The following is a 12,214-nucleotide window of genomic DNA, read 5'->3' as shown; positions in this document are numbered from 1 at the left end:
TTTTTTTTTTTTTTTTTTTTTTTTTTTTTTTTTTTTTTTTTTTTTTTGAGGAAGTAACCAAGAAGATTGAAGGAAGAGCAGTTGACCTTGTTTACTTGGACTTTAGTAAAGCCTTTGACAATGCTCTGCATGGTAGACTAATTAGTAAGATTAGATCATATGGGATTCAGGGTGAGCTTGCCAATTAGATACAAAATTGGTTTATTAGCAGGAGACAGTGATTGTGGAGGGTTGTTTTATAGACTGGGAGCCTTTGACCAGCGGCGTTCCACAGGGATCAATGCTGGATCCTCTTTTTTGTTTGTCATTTATATAAATGATTTGGATGAGAATATAGAATGCGTGGTTAGTAAGTTTGCAGATAACACCAAGATTGATGGTATAGTGGACAGTGAAGAAGGTTATCTAAGATTACAAAGAGATCTTGATCAATTGGGCTGAATGGGGCAGATGAAGTTTAATTTGGATAAATGCGAGGTAATGCATTTTGGTAAAACAAGCACTTATAAGTATTTAAAAGTAGGGCATTGGGCAGTGTTGTAGAACAGGGAGACCTAGGGGTTCAGGTACATAATTCTTTGAAAATTGCATCACAGGGTGGTTAAGAAGGCATTTAGCATACCTGCCTTCATTGCTGAGACCTCCTGAGCATAAGAGTTGGAACATTATGTTGAGGTTGTACAGTACGTTGGTGAGGCCTCTTCTGGAATACTGTGTCCAGTTCTGGTTGCTCTGTTATAGGAAGGACATTATTAAGCTGGAGAGCTGGGTACAGAAGTGACTTGCCAGGAATAGAGGGCTTCAGTTATAAGGAGAGGCTAGATAGGCTGGGACTTTCTTTCACTGGAGCCTAGAAGGTTGAGAGGCCTTATAAACCTTTATAGAGGTTTATAAAATTGTGAGGAGTATTGAGAAGGTGAATGAAGTGGTAACAAATTGAATGTTCGGCAGGAATCAATAAGGATAGGTTTGATGAACCCATTAGTCATTTTTGTTTTGTTTTTAAATCTTAAACTCCAGGTTCTGTCCATTTACTGGATTTTTCTTTTTATTCACTCATGGAACATGCGTGTTGCTGGCTGAGCCAGCATTTATTGCCTGTTCCTAGTTGCCCTTGAGAAAGTGCTGGTGAGCTGCCTCCTTGAACCGCTGCAGGTTGTGCTGTAGGTAGACCTACAATATAGATGGGGAGGGAATTCCAGGATTTTGACCCAGCAACACTGAAGAAACAGCAATGTGTCCAAGCAAGGATGGTGAGATCTTCTCTCTTCCCCCTCCCTGGAGAAAAAGGCTGGGATGGCCAGTGACTTTTTGAAAGTAACTCGCTGTGGATCCTTAAGAACATGTGGAACTGTGGGTGGTGAACAGCCTCCCCACTCTCCTGTTTGACTGTGCCTGGAGTGGACAGTCCTCTGTGTAGCCTGACGGAGTAGGGCTGAGTCAAGTAGAGCTTGTACCGGGTGTCTGCAGTGATGACGGTGGCCCTCCCAACCTGTCTTGATTACTTCAGCAATGGTTATGGCTTTGTCCATTCTGTCTCTGACTGCAGCTATATTCTGAAGGATTTTCTTGGCTCTTTGACCTCTGTGGACAAAGACATTGGTATCCAGCCAGGTATGTGTAATGTCTGTGCTTCAGCTTTATGCAAATCTTCCCTTGTTTCTTAATTTGGCAGGTACATTGGAGGTAAAGTTAATAGGATGCCAGAACCTTCTTGAAAATGTCCCTGGTCGCTCATGGATAATGATTGCATCTCCCAGTCCAGGAACCCCTTTATCATCTGTTAAGCCACGAGCAGGGATGAGTATTCATAGGCGAAATACAGCACGCCGTTACTTAAAATCAGAGGAACTAAGTAGTGAGTATTGAATTATTGTCACATGTTGGGAGGCTAAGATCTTTTTGTGGTTGGGGTGAAATTTATATTCCTATCTTGGGTCTGTGTTCTTTACCCAAGTCCAAGTAGGTGTCCTGTTCCCACGCATCTGCCAGCCCTTCCTTTGCCTGGCTGATGTGGGAGTTGCTAAGTCTTTTATTTCAATAATCTTTTCTAGATATGTAACAATAGGAAACGGCATCATTTTCAGGTTGTGAAAGATAGCTGGAGCTTGAGGTGACTGTTAATTTTTTTTTTGCAGCTGAAGCGAGTGCTGTTTTGAAACTTGACAATCGAGTTGTGGGACAAACGCATTGGCGTTCAGTGAAGAATCAAACGTGGGATCAGACCTTCAGCATTGAACTTGACAGGGTATACTAATGACACAAACCATGACCTGCCTTATTGGTCAGCATGGTTTAAATTCTGAAGTTATAGTTCTTAATTTTATAAATGAATAGAATCCAAAAATAGATGTAATAGTAAAACCTATACAAATCATTTAATTATGCTGCACTTAGAATATGTAGGCTGTTTTGGACACTATACTTAGGACGGAGGTCAAGGTCAAAAAGAAGATTCAGAAAAGATTAACTCAGGTGACATCAATAATAAGAACCTTTAGTAATGTGGTCTGACTAAAGGATCTGGAGCTTATTTGACTAGAGCAGAGAAAGTTTTTGAGATGAAATCTGATTGGCGTGATGTGGAGGTGCCAGTGTTAGACTGGGGTTGACAAAGTCAAAAATCACGCGACACCAGGTTATAGTCCAACAGGTTTATTTGAAATCGCAAGCTTTCAGAGTGCTGCTTCTTCGTCAGGTGGGGAACAACGGGAACTGTTCAGCGGAAAGAATTTGAAGTAAGAAAGGATAAACTACTACTGATGTCGAGTCAACAACTAGAGTGCAGAAATATAGCATCATTACTAAAATGATGAAGGGAGTTTTTTTAAAGAGATTTGTTGGATGTGAAATGCTCTAACCTAGAGTGCTGAACGCAGGATCAGAGTATCTTTTCTTTTAAATAGGAAAATGTTAAATGAAAAATGAAAAGCAGCAAGTCTGACTAAATGGATACTCATTTCAGATAACCAAAACTCTCATGATAGGAAAAATAATGCATTAAAATTAAAAACCAAAAGAAGCACGGTGGAATATACATGTGCAATTTTGACATCATTGCTTCCAACAGCAAATCTGATCCATCAAATCTTGCTATTGACATCTAAAGGTTACTGGCTCTTCCATTTGAAATTATAATGCCTTTATAGAGTATCATAGAGGTTACGCTGTGACATAAATAATCTAGCCACTGATACATAAAAGGATGCTTGAATTCTGTTTTAAAGTTGTAAAATCACTATTAGATAACTTGTATTTATACAGCGTGGGTCTCAGATATCCTAATTATTTCAGATTTGAATAAGTGTGCTGACAGTTGTATGGGTGAATGTGGCAACCACTTTGCTTGCAGGCAAGTCCCACAAATGACAGTGAGATGAAAGGTGGTCTTGACTAAGGGAAGAGTGTGAACAATGACACTTTGAAATCTCCATATCATCTTTGAATAGAGTTATGAGACCTTTTTTAGCATTCATTTGTAGTCGTGCTCTGAAGTGTCAACCTGGGTTTGGTGCTAAATTCCTGAAGTGGAGCTTGGGGTAACACCGCATTCTGATTTTGGAGGAAGAAGTGCTCCAACCTCAGCCACCCTGACTTAAATCATAAGTAATAAACCTCTCCTTGAAGTTCAACATTACTTTGTTTAAATTACACTTGATCGCCAACCCATGATTTGAAAAAATAGTATAACTTCACTACCATCTGTCATGTCTTGCTGAGTAAGAATCATGTTATTTACTCTGTTATGCATTTTAAAAATAACTTGCAGGTGGCTACTAGGTTAAAATTACCAGAATCTGCAACACTGATAATGCTTAGGCATGAAGACAAATGTGTGGTGTAAACTTGCAATCAATCCATGCAGGCAATTTAAAAAAAAAAAAAATCTCAGTTTAGAAAGAAGGTATTGACTTGCAAAACAAATGAAGTTGGAACATACAGTCGTATTCCTTGGTATCTACATGTAATTTTCTGTTTTTTTTCTTCCATTACTACATTTTCTTAAAAAAAAAAAACTGGATCCGAAACTGTATGGGCCTGCATCCACTAGGTCACTTCAAGTCTTTCAGCTTGTAGATTGTAGATTGTACATGTTTGATCACAGGAACTGCAACAAGCATTTGTTTTGTCTTGTCTATCCATACCAATTAAATCCAGTTGAAGAAACAGTGAAAGAGACCAGTAAACCTTATCCAGATGTTTTGAGTTTCCAACATATGTAACGTCACCATGGCAATCTGTAGATAATGTACATGTTAGGACACACCCTCTAAACTAAATGCAAACAAAATGCCATGTAGTGTAATCAAGTACACTTTGAGAAATTGCCAATTTCCATTATTTCAGATGCTGCAACCAAAAGCTAACCAACTTACTGACTATTAATTAGACCTGCATTCAAATAGTTGGTGTAAAAATGAGGCAATCTTGTTGAAAATACAAAATACTTTAAGAGTAGATTCTGGGAAGGTGTTTTATGTTCTGGAATTTGGAGCCGTTGTCTTCGTGTGATGAGTTGGCCATTTGGGAATGAGATGAGAATGTTCTTCATTCAAAATGTTGTGAATCTCTGAAATTCTCTACTTCAGACAGCTATAGATGTTCAGTTCTTGAGTATATTCAAAACTATGATCAGTACTTTTTTGGACACTAAGGAATTATGGAAATGTCAGTTTAATCATCTTTTTGAATGTTGGAGCAGGCTTTAAAAGCTTGAAATCCTGCTATTTCTTACTATAACCTCTCTAATATATCCATGGTAGTAATTCTTTATGAGCATAATTGTTTAATTGGAATTTTTATTGACTTTGCTTGCTTAGAGGTGTGCCCATGCTAATTAGTAGTCACAGTTCACTCTAGTATAACATAGAGACTTATTCTGCAGGTTTTGGTTTTCCTTCTGTAGTCTCGTGAATTGGAAATAGCTGTTTACTGGCGGGACTGGCGAGAGCTATGTGCAGTAAAGTTTCTGAGACTTGAAGATTTCCTGGACAACCAGTGCCATGTGATGACCCTATGCTTGGAGCCACAGGGGATACTTTCTGCAGAGGTTTGTCCATTGTTTCTCCTCTTCGTGCTTGTGCAGCATGTCTTGCGATCGGCCTTCCCTATGGAGAAAGCAGCTGACCCATTCAAGCCAAATAATTTCTACTGCATTGCCTTTCTCTGAAATGTTTGTGAGGGCAGATTGGGATAACCAATTAACTTTCTCCCCTTTTTCTATCTGATAAATTATCTTGTGCTCCACTTGAATTCAAAATATAATGGCTAAATATAGGAATTATGGAGTTCAATGCTGTGATTGAAACTGCCCTACTAATGTAGGAGTATTTTTTTTTTTAGAAGTACAATTTTTTTGCATGCAATAGTTTTGTCACATTATTGAGGATGTTGTTTTAATCATATTCTTCTGAATATATGCTGTGAAAACAAAGTTTCTGAAGCTTCAACAATAATGTGAATTGCTACAGGTGATCTTCTGTAATCCTGCCATTGACCAATCCCCAAAGCTGCGACGACAGAATCGAATTTTCCCGAAAGAGAAAGGTGAGTTTTATCAAATCAACTGACTGCACAGCAAAATATAACAGAACTATCAAGCATAGCAGAGATTTGTTCTAATGTGAGTAATTGTGATTGCTTTTTTGTTTAAAATCCAAATAGTGCAGCATTTTTTTTCTTGTGATTCAAACCTGAAGTAATTAATGGCTCTTTTTACTTCAAAGGTTTAAAAGAAGTTGATTGAGAGCTTGGGAGGGTGGAGGTGTATTATTCATGTTAGGACAGGGGGGAAATAATGGCATTGTTTCTGGGCTAGTAATCCAGAGACCCAGGTAATGTTCTGGGGACCAAAGTTCAAATCCCACCACAGCAGACGGTAGAATTTGATTTCAGTGAACCTAAAACAATAACTGGAACTGAAAGTCTAATGATGAAAATATTGTCAAATATCATTTTAAAAAAAAAAAAACAATAAAAAAAACCATCTTATTCACCAAAATCTTTTAGGGAAGGAAGCTGCCATCCTTGCAATGTGGCAGTGTGGTTGATTCTTAACTGCTGCTGATGACCCACAGCACCTCATGAATATCCAGTCTTGACTTGCTATCTCTGTCACTAGGGACTTCAATGTCCACCACTGAGTGGCTCAGCAGCACCATTACAGAGCAAACTGGTCGAGTCCTAAAGGACACAGCTGCTAGACTGGGTCTGCAGCAGACACATTGGTGAGGATGAGGTCAAGTATGCTTTTCCCTTTCCATTCCCTCACTGCCTGCCACAGTACCAATCTACCAATCTTTCTCATGTATGACCTGATGCCAGATTTGATGTGCTGCAATATGATTTTCAACTTCATAGCCTGGCATAACCACCACTGTACACTTACCATCCAACCAGGGGAACAACCATAGTTCAATGAAAACTGCAAACGGACATGCCAGGACCAGCACCAGGTATACTCAAAATAAGGCGTTGACCTGTCGAAGTTAAGAGGACTACTTGCTTGCTAAAAAGCATAAGCAGCAAGTGATAGACAAGGTTAAACAATCCCATGGCTAACCTGATCAGACCTAAACTCTGCAGTGCTACCACATCTCGTCATGAATGCTGGTGGGCAATTAAACAACACACTAGAGGAGGTCCGACAATGGGGGAGCCTGGCATATCATTGCAAAAGATAAGGCTGAAGGCCTTGCAGCAATCTGCAGCCAGAAGTGAGTGGATGATTGAAATCAGCCTCCTGCAGCAGATTCCACCATCACAAATGCTGGCCTTCAACTAATTTGGTTTACTGCATGTGATGTTAAGAAATGGTTGGAGGCACTTGATGCAGAAATGTCATGGGTTCTGACAATATTCTGATAATAGGACTGAAGATCTGCACTCCAGAATGTGTTGCGTCCCTAGCAAAGCGGTTCCAGTACAGCTACAACACTGACATCTACATGACAAAATGGAAAATTTTAGAGTTATGACCCCTAAATATACAATAGGATAAATCCAACCCAGGCAGTCTATTCTTGATCATCAGCAAAGTGATGGAAGGTGTCATCAATAGTGCTGTCTAGCAGTACTTCCTTTCTGCTCAATGGCACTCAGTTTGGGTTCCAGCAGGGCCACTCAGCTTCTGACCTCATAACAGCCTTGCTGAAAACGTAGACAAATGAGCTGAATTCCAGAAACGAGGCAAGAGTGACTGCTTTTGATGTCAGTGTGGCATCAAGGAACTCTAACAAAACTAGAGGCAATAGAAACCAGAAGGAAAGCTTTGCTGCTTGGAGATACCTGGTACAAAGGAAAATGGTTGTGGTTAGCCATCTCCAATCCAGGGCAGTTCTGCATGAGTTCATCAGGGTAGAGTCCTTGACCCAACCATCTCCAAAACTTGCTTTACCAATGATCGTCCCTTAGAAGTGAAGGTGTTTGCTGATGATTATCCAATGCTCGGCGCCATTCGCAACTTCTCAGATGCTGGAACAGTTTATGCCTAACCATTGACAAGTGACATCATGCCACACCAATGTCAGGCAATGACTCTCCAGCAGAGAATCTAAAAATCACCCCTTGATATTAAATAGCATTACTGTCACTGAATTTGCACTGTCAATATCTTGGGGGTTACCATTGACCAGAAATTGACTGTACTGGTCATGTACATTCTGTGGCTACATCTGCAGGTGGGAGGCTAGGAATCCTGCAGAAGGTAGCTCACCAACTGAGTCCCCAAAGCCTGTCCACCATCTACAAGGAACAAGTCAGGATAGAATGCATACTCCCCACCTACCTGGATGAGTGCAGCTTCAACTATACTCAAGCTTGACACCATTCAGGGCAATGCAGCCCATTTGATTGACACCATGTCCATAAGTCCACCACTGATGCTCACTAACAGCAGTTATACTTCTCTATAAGATGCACTGCTGAAATTCACCAAGGCTCCTGAGACAGCAGTTTCCAAACACCCAACCACTATCGTCTAGAAAGATAAAGGCAGCAGATAAATGGAAATATCACTACCTACAAATTCCCTTCCAAGCCGCTCACCATCCAGACTTTGGAAGTATATTGCTGGTCCCTTTTAGTGTTGCTGGGTCAAAATCTTGAACTCCCTTTCTAATGGCACTGTGGGTCTGCCTACACCAAGTGGACTGCAGCAGTGCAAGAAGGCAGCTCACCACCATCTTTTCAAGGACAATTAAGGATGTGGAATAAATGCTGGCCCAGCCAGTGACATCCCATGAGTGAAATGAACAAAACAAAAAATATATCTTGTGTAATTAGCTTGAGAGATGGTCACTGCAAGTTTTGTACTGAAGCACTTTATTTCACAGGGAGAAACTTTTTGAGAGCATCACAGATGAATATTAATATTGCCACCTGGGGACGTCTAATGATGAGTCTGCTGCCTCCTTGTAGCAGCATGACCACAATGAGTCCACCATTACCTCCAGCTGAGTCCAGTTTCACATCTTCTGGAGCACCATGCACTTTCAGCACCTTATCCCCAGAATCAAGGTAAATTGTGTGATCTAAGATTTTTCTGTTCCTATGCATTTTAAAAATTGAAGACTTGTGTGAGCTGTTTAGTTCAAATGGGCTGCTTGGATTCCTGACCAGGCTGCAATAAGTTAACATCTAGATTTGTAAGCCTACTTATTTGACTTTAGCAAGACTGAACATTTTTGGGTGACCGTAGAGAGTGGAAAGGCTGCAGTGTTAACAATCTGAAAAGTATTACATCAGATTGGCTGGCTGAGGTAAGTGTTCTTCTTCCCCCACCCCCCAGTCCTTCCGATGTTTAATGAATTAGATACTTCTGTACTACTGATTTTGCTCTAAATGTTTTCAGGCCTGGAATTATTGGTCAGGTGACAATAAAGGCTACATGCTTAGTTACTTCTCCTGAGATGCAGTGCATTAGTTCCTGCTGATTTTTATCTAGTGGAGTGATTGTGAAGTGAATGGCTAGTTAGTTGTCTGTGTACTTGTGCTTCTGACCTGCTTGATCTTTATACACACAGCTGTAATGTACTGAAAAACAAAATAAAACAATGTTGGCTCATTTATGAAATATCAAAGCTGCAAAATATTTTGAACAAGCTTTCAAAACTATACAAGCCTTTTTGTTTTGATCCAAATCAATAAATTCTAAGCCCATTGCAGAACAGCAATATCAACCATGAAGGTTACAGTTCAGTACACTCAGAATCGCAGAATAGTTAGAGTGCAGAAAGAGTCCATTTGGCCCATTGTGTCTGCGCTGACTGTAGCATTTTAATCTCATGACAATTTCCTGCCTTCCTTTTCCCCATAACCCTGCACATTGTTTCCATCTAAACAATCATCTAGTACCTTCTTGAATGCCTCAATTGAGCCTGCCTCCACCACACTTCCAGGCTGTGCATTCCATAACCTAACTATCTGCTGTATGACTTTGTTTGTTTGTTTTTTCTCCATTCTTGCATTTGCTACTTTTGCACCATTTTAATACTGTCCTCCTTAATCCATTTGAGTGTAAACAGTTTCTCCCTATCCAGACACCTCCATGATTTTGGAAACTTGTATCAGATCTCTTTTCAGCCTCACAACAAGGAAAACGGTCCAACTTCTGCAGTATTTCCACATACTGATAAACAAGGACAGCCAGGTCTCTTTGGATATCAGCACTGCCTAATCTCTCTCCATTTTACGAAACACTCTGCATCTCTGTTCCTCCTAGCGTGGATAACACCATATTTATGTACATTATTTTCCATGTGCTATGTTAGAAACATTAAGAACAAGAGTAGGCAACTCAGCTTGTCTATGTTCTTGCCCGCTCATTCAGCCTGTCAACTCCCTTGAAGCCTCTTTGCGTTATCCTCACAATACATATTGCCAACTAGTTCCACCAACTTGGAAATATTACACTGGGTACCACATCCACATCATTGAAACAGATTATGAACAGCTGGGACCAAAGAAAATCCTTTAGCGATGGAAAGGGATCGGTATATACCGCAGGGCAAGAGTTATAGCTGGGGGAAAGGCAATTATGAAGCGATGAGGCAAGATTTAGGATGCATAGGATGGAGAAGGAAACTGCAGGGGCTGGGCACAATTGAAATGTGGAGCTTGTTCAAGGAACAGCTACTGCGTGTCCTTGAAGTATGTATCTGTCAGGCAGGGAGGAAGTGGTCGAGCGAGGGAACCGTGGTTTACTAAAGAAGTTGAATCTCTTGTCAAGAGGAGGAAGGAGGCTTATGTGGAGATGAGGCGTGAAGGCTCAGTGAGGGCGCTTGAGAGTTACAAGTTAGCCAGGAAGGACCTAAAGAGAGAGCTAAGAAGAGCCAGGAGGGGACATGAGAAGTCTTTCGCAGGTAGGATCAAGGAAAACCCTAAAGCTTTCTATAGGTATGTCAGGAATAAAAGAATGACTAGAGTAAGATTAGGGCCGGTCAAGGACAGTAGTGGGAAGTTGTGCGTGGAGTCCGAAGAGATAGGAGAGGAGCTAAATGAATATTTTTCGTCAGTATTCACACAGGAAAAAGACAATGTAGTCGAGGAGAATACTGAGATACAGTCTATTAGACTAGACGGGATTGAGGTTCATAAGGAGGAGGTGTTAGCAATTCTGGAAGGTGTGAAAGTAGGTAAGTCCCCTGGGCCGGATGGGATTTATCCTAGGATTCTCTGGGAAGCTAGAGAGGAGATTGCAGAGCCTTTGGCCTTGATCTTTATGTCGTCATTGTCTACAGGAATAGTGCCAGAAGACTGGAGACTAGCAAATGTTGTCCCCTTGTTCAAGAAGGGGAGTAGAGACAACCCTGGTAATTATAGACCAGTGAGCCTTACTTCAGTTGTGGGTAAAGTGTTGGAAAGGATTATAAGAGAGAGGATTTATAATCATCTAGAAAGGAATAATTTGATTAGGGATAGTCAACACGGTTTTGTGAAGGGTAGGTCGTGCCTCACAAACCTTTATTGAGTTCTTTGAGAAGGTGACCAAACAGGTGGATGAGGGTAAAGTGGTTGATGTGGTGTATTTGGATTTCAGTAAAGCATTTGATAAGGTTCCCCATGGTAGGCTATTGCAGAAAATACGGAGGTATGGGATTGAGGGTGATTTAGCGGTTTGGATCAGAAATTGGCTAGCTGTAAGAGGACAGAGGGTGGTGGTTGATGGGAAATGTTCATCCTGGAGTTCAGTTACTAGTGGTGTACCTCAAGGATCTGTTTTGGGGCCACTGCTGTTTGTCATTTTTATAAATGACCTGGATGAGGGCGTAGAAGGATGGGTTAGTAAATTTGCTGATGACACCAAAGTCGGTGGAGTTGTGGATAGTGCAGAAGGATGTTGCAGGTTACAGAGGGACATAGATAAGCTGCAGAGCTGGGCTGAGAGGTGGCAAATGGAGTTTAATGCGGAAAAGTGTGAGGTGATTCACTTTGGAAGGAGTAACAGGAATACAGAGTACTGGGCTAATGGTAAGATTCTTGGTAGTGTGGATGAGCAGAAAGATCTCGGTGTCCATGTGCATAGATCACTGAAAGTTGCCACCCAGGTTGATAGCGTTGTTAAGAAGGCGTACAGTATGTTAGGTTTTATTGGTAGAGGGATCGAATTTCGGAGCCATGAGGTCATGTTGCAGCTGTACAAAACTCTGGTGCGGCCGCACTTGGAGTATTGCGTACAGTTCTGGTCACCGCATTATAGGAAGGATGTGGAAGCATTGGAAAGGGTGCAGAGGAGATTTACCAGGATGTTGCCTGGTATGGAGGGAAGGTCTTATGAGGAAAGGCTGAGGGTCTTGAGGCTGTTTTCGTTAGAGAGAAGAAGGTTAAGAGGTGACTTGATAGAGACATACAAGATGATCAGAGGATTAGATAGGGTGGACAGTGGGAGCCTTTTTCCTCGGATGGTGATGGCTAGCACGAGGGGACATAGCTTTAAATTGAGGGGTGATAGATATAGGACAGATGTCAGAGGTAGGTTCTTTACTCAGAGTAGTAAGGACGTGGAATGCCCTGCCTGCAAAAATAGTAGACTCGCCCACTTTAAGGGCATTTAAATGGTCATTGGATAAACATATGGATGATAATGGAATAGTTTAGGTTAGATGGGCTTCAGATTGGTTTCACAGGTCGTGCAACATCGAGGGCCGAAGGGCCTGTACTGCGCTGAAATGTCCTATGTCCTATGTCCTATGTCCTATGTCCTATGTCCTATGTC

General features: G+C 41.1%; 1 protein-coding gene across 3 annotated transcripts in view; it reads left to right on the top strand.

Annotated features, from left to right (window-relative positions):
- Positions 1-12,214, top strand: part of LOC109917449 (serine/threonine-protein kinase N2-like) — a 54,624-nt gene that overhangs the window by 17,178 nt on the left and 25,232 nt on the right. For all 3 annotated transcript variants that reach the window (XM_048613764.1, XM_020517283.2, XM_048613762.1), the window contains exons 7-11: positions 1,676-1,858; positions 2,139-2,248; positions 4,907-5,050; positions 5,472-5,547; positions 8,334-8,517. In XM_048613764.1, the coding sequence (XP_048469721.1) occupies positions 1,676-1,858; positions 2,139-2,248; positions 4,907-5,050; positions 5,472-5,547; positions 8,334-8,517 (697 nt within the window). The remainder of the gene's footprint in view (positions 1-1,675; positions 1,859-2,138; positions 2,249-4,906; positions 5,051-5,471; positions 5,548-8,333; positions 8,518-12,214) is intronic.

This window comes from Rhincodon typus, chromosome 28 (genome assembly GCF_021869965.1).
Source record: "Rhincodon typus isolate 14 chromosome 28, sRhiTyp1.1, whole genome shotgun sequence".
In the NCBI taxonomy this organism is placed as follows: domain Eukaryota; kingdom Metazoa; phylum Chordata; class Chondrichthyes; order Orectolobiformes; family Rhincodontidae; genus Rhincodon; species Rhincodon typus.
Note: the sequence above shows the minus strand (reverse complement) of the source record. Positions and strands in the feature narration are given on the sequence as shown.